Source organism: Polypterus senegalus, chromosome 17, assembly GCF_016835505.1.
Source record: "Polypterus senegalus isolate Bchr_013 chromosome 17, ASM1683550v1, whole genome shotgun sequence".
NCBI classification, from domain to species: domain Eukaryota; kingdom Metazoa; phylum Chordata; class Cladistia; order Polypteriformes; family Polypteridae; genus Polypterus; species Polypterus senegalus.
The window spans coordinates 99837393-99861929 of NC_053170.1; the positions used below are offsets into that span (position 1 = coordinate 99837393).

Below are 24537 nucleotides of genomic sequence, written 5' to 3' on the forward strand. Positions count from 1 at the left end.
ATCTGCCAACTTCACCAGCTTGTTCCTTATATTCCTATCTAAAGCATTTCTAAATATTAAAAATAGCAGCGGCCCACGCACTGCCCCCTGCTGGTCACCACCCTTACCATCACCAACTCTGATGAGGGTCCTCACACCATCACCCCCTGCTTCCTGTGTCTGAGCCAATTCTATGCTCCACACCCTGAACTGCCACTTCTTTTAGTTTGATGCCCACCCTCTCAGGTGGCACCTTATCAAATGCTTTCTGAAAGTCCTCATCAATCATCTCGTCTGCTCCACTTGATCGTATCCTTTTATTGTCTCCTCATAGAATTCCAGCCTGTTAGTAAAATTGCCGCTGCAGAGTCCTCGGACTGTTTTCACGGTGTGTGTGTGTGTGTGTACAAGCGTGGAAGGATTCATTTTCTTAGCTACATTTCCCAGGATTCCTTGCAGTCCATTTCTGTTAATGAGTGCCACAGATGTACGATTGTAGCAGCCTGATGAGATACGAGAGGTGCTGTAAGTGCCCGCCATTGACTAGAGAGTGCTTGACCCTCATATCGGTTTGCATAAATCAATTTCGTTTGGACCCTCGAGAGGAGCCCCCTGTGTGTGTGCGTGTGCCATCTTGCTGTGTTATGCACAGTATTGACGGGATGACCCCAAGGGAAGCTGGGAAAGTGGCTTTAATCGGCCCGCCTCTGTCTTGACAAACATTTGTGTGCCGTCATTCGGGATCTTTTGTATGACGCAGACAAATATTATTTTAGAAATGTTCTGTAACTGTTTTAATGGAGGAGTGGAGCAGATGGATGTGAAACGGCGGCGCAGTTTTTTAAGTCGTCCTCTCCAAGGTGCCCAGAGGCTCGGTGGCGGCTTCTTCAAGTCCCAGGGCGCATCGAGAGCATCCCAAAAGTCCGCGTGGTGGGGCGTGAGATGCGGTGAAAAGAAATCCAACTTGGCGAGTTTGGAAATAAAAAGGCCGACTTTTCTGGAGGTCGTCCATCAAGTCAGCTTTACAGAGTGCATCCAGGGGTGAGGCGGCCGAGTGATGACGACTTGCAGACCGCCAGAGAGGTCCAGCGTGAGGGGGGTTTGAAAATGAATCTTACACCAGGCTTTTGGGTTAAGTAATGAAAGGCAGGGCTTCTGGGAAAGGAATTGGACAAAACACACTGAAGATGGAGCAGATGTGACGCACACTCACACTCACACGCACATCTGGATTAGCTGTGGGGTTGGATATATTTTTTTTTTTTTCTGGTCAGGTGGGTCGCTGATCACGTGCACAGTCATGAAGGAGGGGTGCCTGTAATCGGGGTGGGCACACCAGTGGCGGGTCTGGGCAGCCGAATACGCAAGTGAAGAACTGCCGGCTCATGGGCTGTCCTGTTTAATCGGAAGATGTATCCTAGTGCCCTGGGCCTGCGCTCAAGCACGTTTTTTTAATATTTAGAACAGGGGGCTTCACCCCCAGCTCGCTTTGCTTGCCAGCCCCCCGGCCTACGCTACACACCAGCCAGTTTGTGTCTCTGTCGCTCGCGGATATGGATTTCACTTTCACCAAACAACAACAACTTTTTCATTCTCGCGCATACGCCTCTTCATCGGGAAGAAACGCGACTTTTCTGTGATGGTAACACGAATCAGACGATCTACGAGTCTCCGACTTCACGTTTCAAGCCAAACGATACCGACACACTTCTGTCATATCACCTCTGCCCACATATTCGATCTCTCTTCGCTTTTACCTTTTTGTCTATCGCATTGAATTTTGATTCCGTGTTCGCAATTCCATCGTGACAGTGCAACGTTTACCTGCCCGTGAGTGAATATCGTTTCTGTCTCTCCACACAAACTGTGTCTGACAATAACAGTCACACAAATGAGAGATGGTTGACCCGTGTGCGCGGTTATAAATGTTTTAGATGTGGGCGGGACTTTTCCAAGTCTCTTTGCATAAAGTCTCGTCTCACGGAGCTTGAAATTTTCTCTCACGGGATTTCACTTTCACCAAACCACCAATCTCTTAACTCTCGCGGATACGCCTCTTCATTGGGAAGAAACGCGACTTATCCCTGATGTGGATCGTTTAATTCGTGTCGCCGAGTCTCCGACTTCACGTTTCAAGCCAAACGATATCGACACACTTCTGACATATCACCTCTGCCCACACTTTCGATCTCTTTTTGCTGTTCCGTTATCTCACCAAGTAGTAATTTCCGTTTGTTTGTCCTACTACGATCTTTACTCTCCTTTTTTTCCTACTCCCATTCTCTCTAACTTGCTCTGCACGTGTATCGCACCGACGTTTTTGAATTCTTTACGACGTTCTAATTTGTCATCTACTCTTTGTCTTTTACTTCCGGCCCCCGGTCCTGGTTGCATCTCTTGGCACAAAGTCTCGTCTCATCCCAGGATTTTTTTTTTTTTTATATATAAGAGAGAGAAATGATTTGGACAGGAATATAAAATAACAAGCTGGTGAAGTTTACAGATGGTGCCAGCTTAGGAACACTGGCAGGTAGTCGGGAATCCATTGAGTCAGCAGAGAGGCTTTGGGCAGACTTGTGGACGGTGACATTTTAATGTCAGTAAATGTAAAGTGTGACATCAAAATGGGAGGTCTGAATATCAGAAACCCACCTGATGAGAAGGACTTGGGGGTCGTAGTGGACTGTCGACTGGCCGACGGCGGCTCACAGAGTGTCAGGCTGACACGTGGAAGTCCCAGGAGGTTCTGCTCAGCTTTATATCACACTGGTGAGGCCTCGTCTGGAGTCCTGGGGTCTCCATAAAGACACAGCAGCAGTAGAGAAGGTCCAGAGAAGAGCAGTCAGTGCGAGTCTAGGGGGCGACTTATGAGGTAAAGACTAAAAGAGCTGAGCGTCTACAGGAGATGAAGAGGACACCCGGCTGGAGTGCTTCAAATTACTGAGGGAGCTGAGACGCTGACAGAGTTCTTCATCGTATGTGTCGGGACCGCCAAGATATCGTGACGGCTGGTAGCACTGCTCTCTCGTCTTAAACGAAGTCCGCGAGCCGAGCTGCCTTGGTGTTACTTCATAGCGCGTGATGTCATCTGGTGATCTGTCAGGACGCTGAGCTGTTTCACCGACGGCTGATTGTTTACGAGGTTTCCACCATTTCTTTTTCTCTATCCAGTTTTCATTTTGATTTTCTTGTTGATGAGGTGGGTACTTTGTACAGCGTTGCCAGGCGCTCGGGCCAACCCTTTTTTTTTTTTTTTCTGTGGTGGCACGCTTGTAACCAAACCCATCCCAAGCCTACCACTGCTCTACAAACCACCAAAACCTCAAATCTCAGAAACGCATGAGGTGGCAGGACTAGCAGAGAAGCCGCTAAAAACGCAGGCTCGGAGTTTGGCGTTCACAGACGCGGCACTTGGTGAGCACTTTGGGCGCAACCCCAGCTGCCTCGCAGGCAGGCCGTATGCCCACCAGCCCTGTGAGGTGACACACCCAGCCAGATGGACTCCAGGGGACACGTCCGCAATGTGGCCATCGCACAGCTGCTGTCCCCCTCTGACAGGACTTGGTCCTCTCCGGTTTAGACCCCGGTGGGCCACACTGTCATTTCCACAGTGCTTCACTGTGCCATGGTTTTAAAAAAAAAAAAAAACACGCTGGCTTAGATGGTCACATTTGGGTGCAGTGGCACCAAAAGACTGAAGTAAGAAATGTCTTGGCATGATGAGATGGCACAGCTCGGCTCGTGGTGTGCAGTGTGAAAGTTCTGTGCCCCCCACCACCCATCCACCCTACCATGGTCATCTTTGACATGGCTTGCTGTTGCCCAGCATCGGGTCACTGTGGTATAACAGAAGCCTGTAAACTTTTTTTTTTTTTCTTCCCATTCTGTATTAAAATGTGACATTACTATTTTTATGTTTTTTTTCGGCCCCCCGCTACTAAGCCCATGGGGTACACGACAACTAAAGAATATCAGTTTTTGAGTTGGCACATTCCTTTGAGCAATTTAAATGTGTTAAATTCAGTAAAGGTGACTGTCCTGTTTCTTCCCGATGTAGGCCTGGCACTGCCAGTCTGAAGTTGTCATAATCACACACTTTAGGGTTCAGGTGCCCGGTGTGACAGGATGAAAGCAGTGACAGTGACGGGCATTTTTTTTTTTTTTTTTTAAGTTAAGCCATGTAGGATTTTTTTTTTTTTTTTGTTTTCAGTGCTGTGCTGTAATTGAAGCCCTGGTGACGGCGGGTGGCTGCCCGCCCCTCAAGACCACGGCCCCCTGCAGCGTGAACATGGCGGTCAGAGCGGATTACTTGCACAGGACATTTGTGAAGTGAGTGAGCGTGCAGATTTAATTAGCCCCGAGTTTACAACTTGGAAGACTAAAGAAGCACTTCACGATATGACAAATGACGTGGGAAACGCTAAGCGTGGGCGGCGCAGAAAGGATGGCTTTAGCCTGGCACATCCTCGGCCGTAAGTAGTTTGAAACCGACACCAGACAAACAAAAGATAAAAACTGTGCAGGGCCGGCAAGCCTGATGGCAGCGCTGGTGATGCAACAGGCCGTTTATCTGTCTCGCCCATCAGAACGGCGGCGGGCCTCTCGGCAGCGCCCAGCCTGTGCAGAGAGCAGTGAGCCGCTCGTCAATTATAGCGGGCGACCCAGACTGCAACACCTGGTTCTCGTTGCCAGTTTCCTGTTGCTGTCCCCTGCAGGCCCCCCCTTTCCTCTCAGTTCCTTCCTTTTTTGGTCCTCCCCGACTGGCTTTGATCTCCGGCAGGGATCGGGTAAAATGAGCGTCACTTGTGCGTTGTGGTATTTGTCATCGTGGCTTTGTCTTGGGCCGGCCCATCACGATGTTGTTGTTTCGTGTGAGAGTTCCTCCTACGTGTCTCGCCTGCTGTGCCAGCTGTTTTCATGAGTTGTCAGGATCTGAAGGTGTGGGCCTGCTTGGGCAAACATTTCCACTGGCGGAGCCGAGAGATAGCGAGCATGACGTCATCGGGATACTTCATAACGAAAGTGGCAGGTTTCTGATGGCTTTAGTGGGAAGGGACAGGGGGATTGGCTGGCTGGCTGGCAGGCTGGCACGGTCAGGACCCGCAGTTTGGTGTTTGTTCATTCCAGTTCAAAATTTCACTTTTTATTCCTGCCTATAAATGCGGGATCCATAATATAAATGAGTGGTGAGGATGAAGGGCGTAGAGCTGGCAAAGGTGGAGCAGTTTAAAGAGTAACAGGGAGGGTGGAAGAGGGGTGAAGAAGAGGAGGAGAGTGTCAGGAGTGATCTGCAGGACGGTGGTGAGACCAGCCATGTCATATGGGCTGGAGGTGGCAGAGTTAAAGATATGAAGGTTGGCATTGGGGGTGACGAGGATGGACAGGAGTTGAATTGAGGACATCGGAGGAGCCACTCAGGTTGAAGACAAAGCTAGAGAGCTGGGATTGTGTTGGTTTGGCTATACGGGGAGAAGGGTGCCAAGGGGTAGAGCTGCCAGAGAAGAGGAACCGAGGAAGGCCTAAGAGGAGCTTTATGGCTGTGGTGACAGAGGAGGATGACGAGGAGATGGAACAAGATGATCAACGTTGAAGGAGTTATGTGCCTTAAGGGCATTTCTGTAACTTTAGAACGCCTCACCGTTTTGCCATGTTAGCCAATTAAAATCATCCCGCTACGTTAGAATCCTACAAACCACGTGAAGCGCGCACTTCTCCCCTCGAACAGCCGTGAATACTTGGTGCATTCTGATAATAATCGACTAGCGTTGGTGTTGTGTGAGGTCGCTCGAATTCTCCTTGCTATTGGGCTCCCTGTGCCCGCCTGCTCTGTCTCTGCTCCCCGCGGTAAAGCTTCGCCCTTCATCCCTCCATTCCTCCTTCCTGTTCGCTGTTCTGCCCTCCATTGTGACCAAAGTAGCGCAGCGAGGAAAGATCCGCTCTTCATGGGCTTAAGGAGTTAACTTGGTCAAAAATCCATAGGAGCTTTTCTGTGCAATGCGGAGACGGCCTTTCACCACGGCTGAGTGTTTCGCGAATGTATCGACAAGTTCGGAAATGCCAGGCCAGGTGGGACACCCGGACACGGACCCCAAACCCGCCGATGACGATACTGAGCAGTTCTGTGACTTCAGTCCGTACGAAGCGGATCACTGCTCGCTGCTTTGTTGGGTGCAAACGCAGAGCACAGTGGGAGTGGCGGCGGCCATTTTACAGCGTGCCCAAACACAAGTGCGGGTAGCGCTTGACTTGCCCCCTCGTAGGGTACCATGATCGCCATGGACCCCAAAACAAAGAAGCTCGATAGCAGCCAGGAGTCGCTGTGAACACCTGCAGCCCCTGGGAATCTCCAGGACTGAGTTTAGAGGAGCAGAGCTCTACACCTTCCTCCTCCTCCTCTTCCTCCTCCTCCTCCTCCTCCGCTGCCTGGTATGCCCATGGCCAGCACTCCCCCAGTGTATTCCTCCTCTCGCCTTATCCTGTGCTCAGATCGGCACCATCTTGATTCCCGAACGTCAAACTGCGATGCTTTTCCCGACGTATTCATTCTTGACTTCATCCGCCCTCCTTGTGGGACCTCAGTGTCATCGTCATCTCGGTGACCAGCGAGTAGTCGATTGGCATTGCTTTTATGTATGTACGTCCAATCGGGTGCCCCCCACGGTGTGTTCCAATGACAGCCAGTGCCAGTGATGGGTTTCTGTCTTACGCAGTTTGTTTGAAATCTGCTCTTTCATTTTGAATAGCCCTGTATACAGAGATGCCAGCTGAAATGCCCAGCGTTGCCCGGGAGGAAAATAGTGTTTTTTTTTTTTAATTGTTTGAGAAAAACCATAATTTAAAAATAAAAGGTAATTAACAAAGACTCACTAATGTGCTTGCCTTATGGTCTCGTACGTTTGTATGTTATCATCCAGTTGACGCTCAGAACCGGCCAACTGTATTTAACTTGAAAAGCAACAGGGACGTGGTGGCACTCAAACATGAAGAATGCTGCCAGTCACCTGGTATACTGTATACTAACCGTGTAAGCCAGCACGGCATCCTAGAAAGTATTGAAATCGTCAGAACTACTCTGACGGGCATCTCTCTGCTACGAGAGGATTCGTCTTGTCGACGTGCTGGCATCGTTTGTGCGTTTAGCAGCTAAGCGACTGTCCGTCTTAGGTTTCCTTTCGCCGGTGTGCTGGCCTCATTTGCGTATCCTCGGAGCTGGAGCCTTCACCCCGACTCTACGTCTCGCTTCCGGGCTGGACACACACACACACACACACACACACGTAGAACCCGATTTTAGTTTCAAAAGTGACAGGTGGGTGCGGTGGTGGCGCTCAAACATACAGAATACTGGCAGTCGCCTCCATTATGCCCTCTGGTGGTCGTTCTGAGCGTCCACTGGATGATGGCATACATGAGCACAAGATCGCCCCCCAACACACACACACACTGACTTTAATATCGACGCACAAATCTATATATTAATGTATAGAGTTCGTCACGTTCTGGCTGTCCACGTTTCTGCTCTTTTGGTGTTTCCTGATCGATTTAAGGTGTCGGGCGCAGTTCACTCGCGCCACTCGCTGCCATTCCGGTGGTTCATCTCCCATTTCCTGTCTGTTCCCAAGCTCTTGAGCAGGCCTAAGACGATCAAAGCCCGACTTGTGGTGTTGCTCTATGCACTTATTTAATTTACGTGTTGTTTCTTTTCTGTTTTTCAGGCCAAACCTATCTATGGTGGCTGGTTATGCTTGGCACCAGAAGGAACGGATTTTGACAACCCAATGCAGAGGTCACGGGTAAGACGTTGCTTACGTTTTTCTGATTATCAGTGTGTGTCTGCTCACTCCTCCACCATCTTTCTTTTCTGTCGTGTCTAGTGCCACGTGCTGTGATGGACTGTTGTGATGTGTCATCACCCGCCCAAGCTGTGACCGTTCGTTATTAGATGGATTTGCATTTCACGTCGCCACATCTTGAGACGCATGGCGATGGTCAGTGTGTTATGTGCCGCCCTGGCACTTTGTCCAGATGGCATTCATGGGAACATCCCAGATTGATTCCATTGTATTAAAGGAACTGCCTGATTGTAAATTTAAAATTTCCCCTTTGTCTAATGGTGATGCCATCCATGAGTGGAGCTTAGAAGCTCCGCCCTGTTGGTGACCGTGGCTTCCACCACCAGGGGGCGCCTAGACAGCTCTGGGGCTGTGGTCTGCAGAACTTCCACCACCACCCAGAAGAGCTGCCAGATGGAGTGGCATAAGAGGCTGCCTCACCCCAATCAGAGAGTCGTGAGGAGGAAGACGAAGCTTGTGAGGAGAGGAGTAGGGGCGTCCGATGAATCGGAGAAGAGTATCGCGTGAGTTGTTGAGGCTGTGGATTTGGGCACTGAGTTGTGTGCAAGAAGGAGCTTTAAAGTAAACGTCTGTGTGCTTTTGGGTATTGTGAGTCTTTGGTGTGTGTCTGTCTGTCTGTAGCCGGCCTGATCTTTCACAAAGTGTGTGTGTGTGTGTGTGTGTGTACCCTAACTCAAGTACAGTTATTGCCAGTACAATGTTATGAAATATTTAGTTTGGAAACTCCAAGACTCTGAATATAAAGTCAAGTCGGGGCATGCACTGGTACAGCACGGTGCCGCACCCTCCACACGACGAAACAACTCAGGATCCTGGTTGGCAACCCCCCAGGCAGACACGCGGTCAGGTGTTATGTGGGTGACCCCTTGGCCTGGTCCAGCCACTCGGGTCCCCAACATCCTGTGAGCCGGATCACCCTGAGGTAATCGTGCCCCATGGCCATAGTGCCATAACTGTGACGCTCCCTCACAATGCAGGTCATGTGCCTCATTCGGGTCTCCTGTGAGCAACACAAAGTCAAACCAGCGGGTCCCAAGGATTCTCCACAGAGACACACATGAAGGAGTCCAGTCTTCATCTCGGGTCACTGGATAGCGTCCGTGTGTCGCAAACAGGAGGCACCAGGACTATAAAGACTTGGACCTTCGTCCTTTTGCACCTCACACCCCTTTCCAGCGACCTCATGACCCCCCAAGCTCTCCCAATCCGTCGTCTGACTTCATAGGAGGAGTCACCAGAGTCACATGAATGTCACTGCCGAGGCAAGTAAACCCCTCAATGACGAGGTGGACACTCGGACAGACAGACACACTGCTGATGGCCGTGCTCAAGAGGTCATTAAAGGCCTGAGCCCTCACTCGGTCTCTCGAGACCCTCGATCAGAGCCTCGTCGGCAAAGTTGAGATCTGTGAATCTTTCTTCGCCAACTGATGCCCCCACAGCCGCTGGACCCCACAACCCTGACCAACACGCAGTCCATGCAAGGATTTGAGCAGAGCAGGAGCGGAACATAAGAATATAAAAATGATAATAAATGGACTACTCAAGAAATGTCCGTCTATACGATGGCAGCAGTAGTGTATTGGAGAAATGGCAGTAGGGTCTCGGGTAATGCGTGTGTGTGCGTGTGCATGCGTGTGTGTGTGCGTGCGAGACACAGCTAATCGCGTGCGGTCCGACTACTCACTCGCAGTAATGGAGTCCTCTTGTTATTTCCATTGTTGTTCTGCTCTCTGATAAACCGACTGTTACGTTTCAGCCAGGGGTCCTTGGCAAGCTGGCGGCTCAGATGCCCCGTCTGCTCATTTTTGGTTGCTTTGTTTGTGACGTTTCTCGACCGTCGAGTCCCCTTGTACTGTATGTGTGTGTTTTCTGGGTGGTGGGATGCCCTTATCATTCGGATGCACTTGAGTTGGCCGAGTGTCTCGTTGAGGTTTTCTCCTCCTGGATTTCGGACTTTGTTTGCTGGCATTGCTTTGCGTTTCTGCCAACTCCTTTGTGCCTTTTTGTGCTCCCTGGAACTTTTACTTTTTGTTCAGAGCCCCTTTTAGTTGTCATTTGTGTACTTTGGTGGGACTTTGTGTCCTGATACTCGTCAGTTTCCAGATATAAAGAGAGGTGCCTAACTGAATATCGGTGCCCTCAGACTGTCCAGGCCGGGTGGTCCTGGCACCTCTTTGGCGCGTTGTAGCGCGGCCGCTTCAGCTGAAGACCACGTCGTTTGAGGCGACACGCAGCCCAGCTTTAAAGTCCTTGCGTTTTAGTCGGTCTTTTCTCCCGGTGTACTTGATACTCGACATCGTTTCTTTTTGTAAAGAGACGCGTGACGTTCTGTTCTGGAAGGTTCTAATTCACGGCTCTTCTCAGCTTTGTGCTCTTTAATGTCATTCTCTACCCCCACTGTGTCATTCTCTTCTTTAACCAGTGGGACAGTTTTTGACGTACGTTTTGTATTCAATCAGTCGGGTTTTTAACAATTTTAAGAGAAATCTTTTGTGTTTTTCTTTCCCCCACACAGAAGTGGCAGCGGCGTTTCTTCGTCTTGTACGAGCACGGCTGCCTTCGCTTCGCCTTGGACGAGTCGGTGAGTTCCATTTGATTTAATTTGGGGAGGTTGTAACTCTTGGTCTCTTTATTGAATGATCTGTCAAGCCGGGCCTTTGAAAGGTCCCATCTGTCTGTCTGTGTTTAGAGGGGCGCGTTTCAGGGTCTCCGGACAAGGCCTCCTGTGATGCGTCGGCGAGCTGACATAATGAAAATGTTCCACTCGGCTGGCCAAGCAAACGCGTCAAGGATGAGATGAAGTGGCGGGTCTGGGGGGGATCACTGAAAACGCTGAGGGGCACCCAGTGGCTCCGCTCTTAGCTACTGGCATGTTGATCTTAATCAGGTGGGTCTCTTCACACTCAGGTCAGGTCAGGTCGGGGGAGCATGCACTGGTACCCCACCACATGACGAAACGGCTCGGGATCCTGATTGGAAATCACAACCCCAGTCCAGTCCCACCCTTCGGAAATGACCCTCTAGCTGCTGCGGCCAGGTGTTACGAGGGTGTCCGCTTGGCCTGGTCCAGACGCTAGGGTCCTCGACAATGAGGGTCCCGAGAGTCGGGTCACCCCCTGGTAATCGCGCCACATGGCCGTAGTGCCGTAACTGACCCTCCCTCACAATGCAGGTCATGTGCCTCATTCGGGACTCGGTGAGCAACACAAAGTCAAACCAGCGGCCCCTCCAGGATTCTCCGAAGTGACACACATGAAGGAGTCCAGTCTTCATCTCGGGTCACTGGGTGGCGTCCATGTGTCACAAAGTGGGAGCACCAGGACCCTAAAGACTTGGACCTTTGGCAGATATGAGGAGCGCCACGGACCCCCTCCAGCGACCTCATGAATCCCCCCCACCCCGCTCTCTCAATCCATCTACTGACGTCATAGGAAGAGTCGCCAGAGACCTGAATGTCACTGCTGAGGTAACGAGGTCGACAGACACACTGCCGATGACCCTGCCCAAGAGGTCACACTGGCACAATGTTAATTTCATTGGGCTTTATGTAGGATGGCACAGTTGTTGCACTTCTGCCCCTTGAGTCTGGCATTCCTCGATTTGTGTCCCCGCCATGTCAGTGTTGTGCTCCTGGTATCCGATTGCATCGAACATTTCTGTACCCTTCCCTCTGTTCTCTGTAAATTAAAAGATGTGGCAGACGGTCGAGGCTACCCGAGAGTGCCCTCGCTGTGGGGGTGCAGTCCTTGGCATTGCTGTCATGGAGCCCAGCTCGGACTCTGTGTGTTCACCCCATTTCTAAGTCTGTTTTCCATTGGATGCTCTGGTTTCCTACCCACTTGTCACAGACTCGTTGCCAATTCCAAGCTGGTCTCATGGACTGGCTCCCTTGCCAGCGTTGCCTCCTGTCTTGTACCTGATGCTGCCCCCCTTGTTATCCTTCTGAATGTTACTTCCTTCTCCCTGCATCGTGCGTGGAGCTCAGTCGGTGTGCACCCCGAGCCCCTCTTAGACATGCTGTCTGACTGGTGGTTTCCCATCATTCTTGGTTTTGTATTTTTGGTGCCAGGTCAGGTAAGACTGTGATGTCTCTGGTCTTGTCTGGCACCTCCGAGTTCCTTCACAAGGACTGCATGTTGGGACCATTTAGGCCTGCCGTTCCTTTTAACCCTTTTTAAACCGTGTCACAGGATACGCGAGTCCTTCTCCACGTGTACATAACATTTTTATAGTCACTTAATCCATTTCAGGGGAGGAGAGAGACGATGGCATTGAGTGCTGGGCATCAGCCAGCACCGTACGGGCCAAGGAACGTCAAAGAGCCCACCCACGCGCGCACGCACACACACACGCAGGGCCACCTACACTAACTCCTCTGACGGTCCGTGTGCACAATGACTGAGTGCTGGAGTCCGACACGGGGTCTGTGTGGCAGTAGAGCTACCCACCATGCCACCTCGCTGCTGGGCTTCTCCTTCAGGAATGGTATTTGATACATTCAGTCGTAGAGTCGTACAAGTGGAAAAGAAAGCGACACTGTAGAATGGCAACACGTTAAAGGGAAATAAAAACGGACAGGCTACTGCGGTGAGGCCTAACGAGAGAGCGTCTGAAACCTCAGCTGTGAGGGGTGTGGACTGGTCATGAAAAGATGATTTTAGAAGAGCGCCGGACAGAAGTCTCCTGTGCCCGTTGCTGCCGCGGCCTAAACGCCCGCACCATTGTGTGTCTTGTGTGGTTTCTTTTCCCAGTCTTTTCATCTGTTCTGGGAGCACACAAAGGAAAAGAGGGAAATGAAGGCAGGGGAACTCATTGTTCTGTGTTCCCAAGAATAGCAACTCCGATGTGTCCTACTGAGAGAAGTGTTTAGATCTGCACGAGTGTTGAACTGGGAGTTCTGCGAGGGCCGCGACTTTCACTTTTTAAAGGTCCGCTGCGTTCTGTGCACCTTCGTTACGCCGTGCTGCTCACTAACGGGTAAGCCCCTCTTTTCTAGTTATAATACATCTGTCAGTGAAGATCACCCAAGGAGGCCCAATACGAAACAGAGCAGTGGTGAAGCGAGCAGGGGTCCTGGAGGGCCGCAGTGGCTGCTGGTTTTCATTCCAGCCATTTTCCTGGCCTGGTGGCGCTTTGGTTCACCCAACACAAGTTTGAATTGCGCTGCGGAGGCTCCCACTCTGCGGACGTCGTCCGTGATTTCAACCTCGCGCTCCTTCCAAGTCCTCGCTCGTTTTATTTCAATGTTATATAAAAGCCAAATCCCACTGACTCGCTCTCACGAAATTTGGAATGGAGGTTACCCTCGGCCCATTTGAATGTCTGCCCGCTTTTCACGAGAGAATTACGTAACGAATTTAGAATGGGGTTTTTTTTGTTTTTTTCTTTCTATAATTTTCTGGAACTTTCTGGTTAATTTTGCGACTTTTTCATCACACGAAGTATCAGAGGTCACTTGTGGTACCGATTTATTAGCGCAGATCGGGCTGTGGGGCCCTCCTGCCTCGCGGCGTAACTCGATTATGTTTAGATAATGGGGTGCGGGTTCTCGGAGGGGGGTGGTGGGTTGTTTTTTTTTTCCCCCTCCAATGCCTGTTAATCAGTTTGGATTCCCGTTGCCCCCCATTTTATGAAGTCTGCTCTCCGTGTAACTATGAGATTGAGATTTCTTCTCAGCCATCGCCGCAGACAACTCTAGGGGAGTTACTGGTTAAAAACCAGATCCCTTTTGGGTGGCTGCGTGCCTGACGTTGGCCACCATTTACCCATAATCCCCGGTAGTGTCTTTTGCATATTTGGATGTTCAAGAGAGCATAAGGTGACATGCCAATCTAATAAAGGGGCACGGAGGGCAGGGGCCTATCCCAGCCACAGTGGGCACAAGACAGGAATTGGCTGCACGTGGTGTGCCCACTTTGAGTCAAGTCTGGCAAACCCATGAAGGAGGGCCACATTACCCCGACCCCAAAAAAGGCATGGGATTTGAGTCGAGGATGGTGGATCATTGAGGCAGCACCCTGTGCCATCTCTACGCCCAGAGAAGAACATAAACCCCAAACAGATGACGGCATTCGCCGTGTGTAGCAGAATCTTAGCAGGTGAGTCTTGAACGTCGTAACAACTTTGGCAGAGCGGGACCTTTGCACTCATTTTTTCTTCCTACAGTGCCACACTTTTCTCCTATGTTGGCAAGCCTGGCCTGTTCTGTCTGGCTCACTGTGGCACATTGGTTGGCGTTGGTAATCCACGCACCTCTTGTGGTCTCGGTGCTTCTCACGACGGCAGTGTGAAAAGTGAGACCCGCTTTCTCTCTCCTACCTCACTGTGGGCAGTGGGCATAAGGAGGAGGGCGACATGTGGCTCACGTACTCCCTGATTGTATTCGACAGCGGCACGAGAAGAAGCAAAGCCTACTCGGCCCTGTCACTGTCCCACTAATGGCGCATGGCTGAGTGACAGTAGGAGAAGGAGCGAGACGTGCGCACCTCCTGCCCCCTGCCCTGCCCTGTCTTTTTGCCCGCCTGCGTTACTCGGTCACCACGTGTGTCGTCTTGCGTGCTGAGCTCTTTATGGATCGGCACGCGGCTGTGGCTCTGGCAGTAAGAGACGTACACAGGGCGGGGGGGTGACACGTCTGGCAGTGCCGAGGCCTTGTGCGCTACGCAGAGTGGCACACAGAATGCCCTCGGTTCTGTACGGTTCGGCGCGCTGGTAAAGTGTGCACTTCAAGCCGCAGATTTATTTAACTCTGAGGGCTGAATGTCGTTTCTGACAATGCACAGCAGAGCAGCTGTCTTCACGCGGGCACCGCCCAGCGAAGCGAATGTGTAAAGCGAATTGCTCCGTGGACTGAATTGGGACTCTGACTTTATTGGACTCTGATTTTGGAGTTCGACAATGAAAAGGTGATGTGCAGCGTCGGCCGATTGGTCCCCAGCTGATCGTGTAGGGGCCGGCAGCTGCGTGAAGACCCTCCTACATGTCATCGTATGTCGACCTCCACCTCGAAAGAGTTAAACCGACGGACCACGGGCATCATGTCGGTGGAGCCCAGCAGTGTCTGTCCATGAATTAAGCTGTTGAGCTAACAGACTCGGAGAACAGAAAGTGGGACACGGGCACAGCCTCGGGGACCTTAGCCAGCGGCCTGCCCACCCTCTCCTGGGTCCTGTACCAGTCTAGGCGAGGTCTTGTTATCCGCAGTCTTTCCTTAACCTGAAGGCACACGTGGTGAGGGGTCCGTTGTATCAAATGCTGCTGATGTGCGTGTATACATAATGGATGTTGGCAAAACCAAAGGTGTGGAACGCGAGCGCCGTTTTAATAGGCGATGCCTGAGAAGGTCCTGCAGTAGCTGAGAATTTCCCAGTGGCCTTTGCCTGTCGTAATGCACATGCCTGCAGTTTGAGGTGCTTGTCGCCAACCAACTGCCTTTTCAGAACTGAAGGGTGGGTGGCATATCCACAGCTGCCCATTGAAGGTGGCAGTCGAATCAGAGTTCGTGTTTTCTCAGGTTGTCCACAGCCTCTGACACGTCTGGCGGGCAACAGTAGTCTGCTAGCGCCCAAGGCTTTCCCAGTGGCATCCTGGTGAATTTATCATCATTTCGTGACCCATCTGCCATTTTAGAAGAACTCCAGAGTGGAGACCAGTTAGCCGTCTTTGACGCCACATTTATCACACGGCTTGGATTTTTCTCCGTGTTCTTCCCTTTCTGCTCTGAAGACGTGTTGCTGAATTGAGTGGCGTCCCCACCATGCCCTGGTCTGACTGACTCGGGGCTCGCGTGGGCTGTAAGGCCGTTGCCAGGTGCGGCCGTCGCTTCTTGAAGACCCTAATGACCTCGAAAGGCCCACTTCATTCTGAAGCGACTGGCAGATTAAAAGCCAAAAGCCCAGGGTGCCAGTCCTCCTCCTGTGTAGTGGCAGCTTAGTGGCTGACAGGCGATTTGAGTTAAGAGCCATCAAGGTTCCAATGTTTGAGGAAAGGTCTGTGCCAGTTTTTGTTTTAATGTCGGATTTATGACTTTTTTTGTATATGCTAAGATATCCCTTCAGTTACTCCCAGAAATGCCTTTGATTTGGCGGACGTTGGCCTTCTAATATGCCCGTATTTGGTTACTCGGCAGAGCCGGCTCGTCACGTGAGCCTACTTTTAAGAAAGTGGGCTCTGAATCATAAAACCGCATGAACACGTTAAATCTGCCTGTGAATAACATTCCTGGGCGCCTCTCTCCGTGATGGGGGGGGGACAAAAAAAAAAGACTGGATTTGCAAGGAAAAAAAAAAGAAGGAACGTCTGTGAAGTGCTCGGACATTTGATTTTGGGAGATCAATCTGTCGTCATCCTGGAATTCCTGGGCTGTGGAAATGGAGGACGCACATCCAGATGAATTCCCGAAGCCAGCCAGCGGTACGTTCTCGGTGATCGTCTACCTTAGCGATCCGAACTTAGGACTTCACCGATTGGCTGAGCTTCATATGTGCTCTCCTCTGCCGTTTGTTTCCAAGGAAAACCTTCCTAACGTTTATATGCAAGTAAAGCGTCATATTTACAGAGTTATAAAAGTGGCAGTGCGAGAAGCACCTGGGTAACTTTATGACCGTTTGGAGTCGCAGGAAGCTGGAGCCCTTCCTGATGGCATCGCGCAGAACTTGCCGTGAATGGAACGCCAGTCCACATCCGCACAGTGCCCACGTCTTTGACCTGAAAAGCAAACATACGGTGGCCTGGTCGGCCTTGACTTGCAGGCCTGTGCTGTCCAGCTACTTGAGCTCCTTTGCCTCGGACAAATCATCATCATCATCATCCTCATCATCCTATGACATCTCGCTTAAGTGGTGGAAATCTGACCTGGAATGTCCAGAGGCCGACAAGCCTTCCCATCTACAGTCGCCTTTCTCCAATTTGGTTCTGGTGGTCTTGTTGGAGGGCGGCATGGTGGCACAGTGGGTAGCGCTGCTGCCTCGCAGTTAGGTGACCCGTCTGGATTCGCTTCCCGGGTCCTCCCCGCGTGGAGTTGGCATGTTCTCCCCGTGTCTACGTGGGTTTCCTCCCACAGTCCAAAGACCTGCAGGTTAGGCGCATTGGCCATCCTAAATTGGCCCAAGTGTGTGGCATGTGTGTGCCCTGCGGTGGGCTGGCACCCTACCCCGGGTTTGTTTCCTGCCTTGCGCCCTGTGTTGGCTGGGATTGGCTCCAGCAGTCCCCCCGTATCCCTGTGTTTGGACATAGCGGGATGGATGGTCTTGTTGGAAGTTGTCCTCATTTTAGTTTGTCCTGTAAAGTAAATGACAGCCACCCTCAAGAATGAATTCGTCGTCTCGGGTCCCGACGTGGTACTGGTTGGTCTTGGCACGCCAGTGCTTGAGTGTCCTGGGCTTGGCATTTCTGCTGCCAGGGCCTCGCTTAGCCGTTTGACGTTCAGATTCCAATCTCGACCTCAGGTGGTCTTTCCACTTTTATCTGCTTCCTACCCTTTTGCTCAACTTCGAGTGACGGGTTATTGGGAAGGGACATGTAGGGCCAAACTGAAGTGATCTGAAAAATATCACAGTACCCCCCCACCCACACACACTGCCCCCCATGGATGTGTTGACTTTACTGTGGTAATGAAGTGACACTTGACGGTGATGTGTGCGTTTTATACAAACACGTCTGACCAGTGTGGGCACTGAGGGTCTTTGCTCACAGTAGGCGGGCGTTGTGCCTCGTTAGCCATTATGGATGTCGTGAGGCCGAGCAGGAGGACCCCTTTTATTGGCTAACTTAAAAGATTACAATATGCAGGCTTTCACGACAACTCGGGCCGGCCCTTCTTCCTCATTGCTGATTATGCCAAGGACAGGAAGTGTGACGGCTGAGGACTTTTGTGACGACTCCGTCGCTAGCACAGACGGTCACCTTTCTGTTTAATGGCCCACCATGCTGAGTGTTTCTGTTCCCTGTGTGCAGAAAAGCCTGCCAGTGTTTGTACTCTTAGTAAGTTTCTATCGGGGGGTCCCTCGTGTTCCTGTTAAGCTCCTTTCAAAGTAATGGCTGGCACCAAGGTCAGGTCGGGGCAGCAGACACTGGTACAGCACATTGGCGCACCCACCAAACAACAAAACAGCTCGGGGTCCTAGTTGGCAACCCCCCAGGCAGACATGCCGTCCAGTACCAATCAGAAATGGCCCTCCGTCTACCGCAGCCAGGTGTTACATGGGCATCCTCCACAATGAGCCGGATCACCCTCGGGTAATCGTGCCACGTGGCCGTAGTTCTGTAACCGGTGCTCCCTCGCCATGCAGGTCATGTGCCTCATTCGGGACCCTGTGAGCAACATCAGGTCAATCCAGTTGAAGCCCGAGGACCCTCTGAAGAGACACACGCGTGAAGGAGACCCGGGGGTGCCACACACCCCTTTCCAGTGACCTCATGACCCCCCATGTTCTCCCAATCCATCAACTGACTTCACAGCCGAGGAAATCGTAAGTAATTGACGCAGACCTCCACGTATTCAGCATTGACGTTTGCAGTGCACCATCTGTTGGAATGGATTTTGTAATGCATGCAGTGATGGAGCGGGAACCCGTATAGAAGAGGTTTGTGGCAGTGTGGGTGGCTTGTTGGCACAGTAAACCGCGCCCAGGTTCAAAGCGCGTGGGCACTTTTCATGTATTCCTGTCGTCTCTGAAGCATTCCGGCTTTCCACCCACATCCACAAAAACATGCAGGCTGGGCCGGCCACCAGCAAGGGAGTGTGGGTTACCGAGGTCTGTGAGGGTCTCGTGCCCGTTTCCTGCCGTTCGGGACGGGTTCAGGTCGGCCGTGGCCCTGAATTGGTTTGAGGATATCGCGCTCCCTTTTTAGATCGCAGCACTGAGTGCAAGTGCAGTTTTCTTGTTTTTGCCCACAGGCATCTTCTTCTCTCCGTGCCGCGCACTTGCCTGTCTGGTATAACCGACACGGCGCCCGTGTGCAAGTACAGGCACGGCCAGCTCGGCACTTGCTCCTCTGTGAACTTGTTTGCTCTTGTAACTTGGCAGCGTGGCCCTTCAGCTGAGAAAGGACTTCACTTTGAAGGGGCTCCCCTGGCTCTCGGACTTCTGTTAACGTTTATCGTGTGGCCAATGATGGGGTCTCGGTGTCAAAAAATAAAACGCGTGCATCCTGGAGCAGGAGAAAATGGCCTTCAGACCGCTAATAAGACTCGTCTCGGCCTCCCATCCCAGTAGTCACGCAGAGCAGAAGGCCTCACGTGTGAATGTCCGTCAAAGTTTGAAAATCGATGTGCGTCTTTGTGCCTGTGGCGAGGTGAGGGGCCGCTGGAATGTGTCCAGAGCGCAATCGAGGGTCCTGTACTTGAAATAAAGCCGCCAAGTGCACCTTGTGACGCGCGAGTAGAAATACGACAGATGATATGGCGGCGGCAGTAGGTGTCCTGTGCGTTGGCCTTGTGTCGCGGAGCTCTGTGACGACACCCGCATTGAGCCCAGGGAAATGGATTTCAGTGATTGGCACCAAGTCCGAGTGGGCCCTGTGGTGTGCTGGCACCTCTACCAGCCCTGCAGTCCATGTCACTGCCACAGGTTGTGGTCTCAAAGGTTTCACGATGTTGGCTTTCCGTGAGGCCCCCTTAGCGGGTGACCACAAGTTACCAGGTAATTCAGCACCCGTGGTGGACGCAGCATGTGACCCTGAGCCAGTCGCTCACCCTGCCTGTGTGCCAACTGTTAAATAGAAAAGACATGCCAGTGATCGTCTGTCTGTGTGTCTACAGGTCTACAAGGCTGCCATTCAAAACGATTCAGTGTTTGTATTTTTTGGTTGTGAACTGCGATGTCAGCCTCACGTTGCTGTAAATAAACTCTGACAGAATAACAAAAGTAGAGTTTATTTTATTTATTGCCACCTTGTCCAGGTCTGCTCCCTGCCTGGTGCCCACTGCTGCCAGGGTTGGCCTCAGACCCTCAACACCCAGAATTGGATTAAGCCAGTTTAAAATTGGCCGATTAGCGTAACGTCAAGCCCTTGAAGGAGATCTCCTCTCCAAAACGTTTGCCACGTCTTTCTTGCCCCATCTGGTTTTTTAACGAAGGCGTTTTTAATTTTATTTTATAAGGGAGAGCAGAAATGCTAACGTTTTCGATGGAATGGCAACCAACACTGGGCATCAATAAACGGCTCCGGGGAAATCCGACGTTACTCGTCTTGCGTAATCCACGCGTCGGTTATCCAGTCAGGTGCTCAGGGCTTGAGCAGGAAAGTCCCCACGGCAGTGCCAGACAAGGGCAAGTTTAGAAAGGCGTTCTGTTCGTTTCAGGACCGGAGGTCTTTGCTAGTTTTGAAGCTCCTCGCAGTCCGTCTTCCGTGTGATGGAACACCGAGCCCCTTTATTGAAATACAAGCCGGCTCTTTGAGCCGAGTCCTCAAGCCGGCTCCTTGTGTGTGATGCCTGTTTGTTTAGGGGGTTCACACTTATGAGGAGTTATCCGTTATTCGCTTCGGTACTGGGACTCCATTCTGGAAGCTGGCATCGATACTGAAGTCAAAATTTTAGCATTGGCTCCAACACGGGGTGGCGCTTTACAATTGAAGACAGGACCTCTGACCAGTGAATGAGGTGGGGAGGCGGAGCTTTAATTCAGAAGCTCAGTTCCGTGTGTTGTGCCACACTCTGTTTACCGACATTTTAGCAAATACAAAAGCCATGTGTTTTGCCATCTGTGAGCATTGAACCCGGAGAAGGGACACGTGGATTATGAGAGACGAGTAACGTGAGGTCCAAATGTGGACGACTTGAGGTTTTCTGTTGACCAGCATCGACACTCGTTCTCTTAGAAAACGTTTGTCTTTGTTCTTCATGGAAACGTGAGATTAAAATGCAAAACAAAGGAGAACCCCACCAAAACAATGATCTGTTCATTTGAGTCTGATGGCCTGGTGGTCTCCAGTTGTCCATGGGGGCCTGCAGCCCTGAGCCGTAGTGGGCAAGCAAGGGTGAAGGGTGAAGGGTGATATCTGAATGTGGTAGTCGCCCGTCGTCGTCTTTACGGACAGTAAGCGATTTTTAAAGCTCTTGGCCTTTCAGTTTTATATCTGACAACATTTGAAATGCCAGGCACGCCTTTTCTGTTGGGCCCCCTCTGAAGCCACCTTGATCCACTCGGTGGGGGGTCACAGAGGAGGGAGCTGGCAGGTGCCAGCGTAGGAAGGAGCCAACCCTAGACGTGGCACCGATGGGTTAGAACAAAACTCCTTTTTGGGTTTGGTTTGATTATAATAACTTGAACCTGAAATTCTGCTGCTTGTCTATATATATATATATATATATATATATATATATATATATATATATATATATATATATAAAAATGAAAAAATCTCATGTTGAAAGTCTCCGTCTCGCTGGACTTCATTCCAAAAAGTCTCGTCGCAGGATTAGTTTCGTCTCCGAACATTTTTTCAGACGAGACCGCCGCGGTCCCCTCGCCTCTCATTGGTGTGAATGCTTTTGTCAGACACCTGCAGTTCCTGCACTCTCGGCTCTTAGAAACTTTTACGTTTTCCTCTCTTGAAGTTCTGAGTTGATGAAGACGTATCGTGTCCAAATCCTTATTGAAGTGAATTTCATCACGAAGGGTTATGGACAGAAGAAACGAGTACACGGGCAATCCTAGCAGCGAGAAATGAAGTCAAATGAATTAACGTGAAAATTGACGATCGGTTACACGGCAAATTGCTTAAATGCATATCAATAGACTGGTGAGGATGAGGAAGATGAAAACATCAGCTTACAATATCCCAAAGAATATCTACTTAATATCGACTTCCACTGGCCGAATTACTGTAGAAAGGACGTATCGTAATGTTATCACGTAATTTATGAACAAGCGATGGGCTGTGCAATACGACGAGATTAGTTGTATTCCAAATTGGTCGAACAATTCTGACATGTCAAATTTTAACAGGTGACAAGAATGGTAATGAGGTCCATCTTAACACGAAGACACCAAAGGAGATCTCGATACGACGCCATTCGTATTAAAACGTTTACATTTTCCCGTTAGAATCGCTTTGGCAAAGACCATTAACGAATCACAGGGACAAACATTCGAGAAAGTCGTTTTACTTATCGGCGAGAAACAAAATTCACTCACGGGCAGTTATACGTCACGTGGATGCAAATGTAACACTTCACGTGAAAATGAAAATCTGTTTAAATTGTACATTCACATCCCCATACACGAGCGGCAGAACCACAAAGAGGCGAGTGTGTGGCGCAGACCTGGGGGTTGGCGAGCAAAGCAAGCATTGGGCAAAGCCCCCAGTGTAAAATGTAAAAAATACACCGACTTCTCTCAAGTCTTACATACAGTTCGCATGCAGGAGCGATTTATTCACACTAATCCGTGATGTCAGACGTGGAGCGCCGGGCCTCGCTCACGTGCCAACCTCCATTCGTGTTGGTCTACCTCTTGCCTCGCCTCCACTTAACTAGCGATTCCTGTTTGTTTGTTAGTTTTTAAAGTTTGTCCGGTTTCACCACTACGTGGGCGGAGCCGCCAGATAGTAACTTTAAATTCATATCGTAGAGCCGTCCCAGGCCCCGCCCCTCGACGTGTCACTGCCCTCCTTCAGGGGGCGGAGATGCTGGTTGTGGGCGTGACCTGCGAGCTGGTTAGGTACACCCATCCGCGTGAGCAGGGTACATTACGGAAGCGAAGCCCCGTTTTTGCTGTTGCGTCCCACCGCTCGTCGGTCGGTCGGTGGGTGGTTTGATTCCTCCAAAGGCCACGTGGCAGTGCAGATTTTTCTCATCCTGTTTGATGTGTCAAAGTTCAGCCTCACCAAAAAGTTACAAGAGAGTCGCAGGCCCAAGGGTTCCCAGAGCCGTTCTTTTCCCAGGCTTTGTTTGTTTAACATAAGCTTGCTTTGAAGGAAGGATGGAATGTTCAGTGCCATGTCCCGCTACTTGACCATCTTGGTACTGTGTTTGTTTTTTTAATATGTCACAGACTGTCAGACTTGGATTACTGTGGATGTTCTTTTGATTAACTCATTCATCTTTATTGGTGGATTTTCTTTCATTGTGTTTCTATTTCATCCATCCATCCATCCTTCCTTCCATCTGCCCATCTCCTGACTCGGCTTACTGGTTGTATAACAGAACATTCCTCAGACCCACCTAAGCCCGGTTGAGGGCCGCAGCAGGCCCAAGTGCAGCCCTGTAGGTGAGACTCGGGCAAACCCTGGGCGGGTTGTTGGTCTGTGGCTGTTGCCCCCATTCGCTCAGGCTCACTTACACGGGCAGCATTTTGTAAGACGCGTCTGCCCTGCGGGAGGCATCTTGGGGTAGAATCGCTGCCTCTGCAGACTGAGAAGCTCATTGGCCACGCAGTTAGGATGCTGCCTGGGTGCCAGTGGGAGAAGGCCATGGACTTGCTGGAGGTGTTTTATCTCTCTAATTCCCTGAGTGGAGGTGGAAGACTTTGGTGTGTGTGTGAAGAAGTCTGGTCTGGTCTGGTCAGCGTAGTTGAACTGTGACGCTTGCCAGATCAGGCCATGTGAGAGTATAATGAAGTGTACCAGGTCGACTCTAAAGCCGCTTTTCCACTGCATGACGTTCAGTACAGCTCGGTTTGCGTTTGACTGCAGTTTAGTACGCTTTAGAGTGGGGATTATTCGCGATGTCGTTATAGTTGCGCCGCCTCTACTGCCGTGACACCGTGGAACTTTTACAACAACACGCAGACAACGACAACACTTTAGCTCGACGACCTGCAAGGGTAAGCATCTAAAAAAAGCACATCACTAGCTAACTTTGATCACTGTTGCAAAGCATAAAATGAACTTAACTGTCAGTGTAACATTAAAATGCTGATTCTGTATATTACAGATCTTCCACATTTTGCAAAAAAGTCGCCACAACAGACCATCTGTTTGGACATTTAACCGTGCTTCAGAGTGGTGGGATGTGATTGTTCCCGGTTTTACAAACACTCAGTGGCTGGAGAACTTTCGAAACTTCAGCGTGTCTGTACCTTTAAAGAAAAGAATAGCCAGTGACGCAGTAATGACGATTTTCTCCGGCCAATCACTGACCAGCAGAGTTTACACGTCACATTTTGGTAACGGTTCGGCACGCTTGGAACCTCGGCTGAGGTGGTACTAAAAAAAGGACCAGGTACCAGGTACTGTTCCCAGTGGAAAGCCCCGCAAAAGTAAGCTGAACTGAACCGTGTCGTGCCGTACTATGCAGTGGAAAAGCGGCTTTAATGCATAGCGGAGCTTTCTGATGTTTTACTGAGTGAAGGTGTGCAAGAACGTAACTGAAGGGGGAATATCAGCTGTCCGTCTGTCCGTCCGTGTATCAGCTGGGGGAGTTCAGCGTGCAGATTAACAAAGGGCTTCAGTGTAAGAAACTTGAATTCTCTTCTGACTACGTGAGATACAAGCCACTGGGGGGTCTTCTGCTGACCGTGGTGTTTGAGCCCCCTGGATGGATGAAGCCGGGAGTCCTTGAAGCCTAAAGCAGGCATTGCCTATGAAGCTTCAAGCTCCGTCTGTGGTTTCCTTTGTGGCCCAGAAGGAAGTCCCCTAACCGGCCTGTGCTCCAGCTGTCTGCGTGCGTCTAAAGAGCCCGGGGATGAGATTCGCTTTGCAGACGAGATCAACAGCGTGGGTTATGGGAAAAAAAAAAATAAAAAAAAAAAAATCA

At 50.7% G+C, this 24537-nt stretch overlaps 1 protein-coding gene across 1 annotated transcript in view; it reads left to right on the forward strand.

The window, feature by feature from the left end:
- LOC120517098 (myosin phosphatase Rho interacting protein) overlaps nt 1-24537 on the forward strand; it is a 119274-nt gene that overhangs the window by 22750 nt on the left and 71987 nt on the right. The window contains exons 2-3 of the mRNA XM_039739196.1: nt 7695-7772; nt 10351-10416. Coding sequence (XP_039595130.1) covers nt 7695-7772; nt 10351-10416 — 144 coding nt within the window. The remainder of the gene's footprint in view (nt 1-7694; nt 7773-10350; nt 10417-24537) is intronic.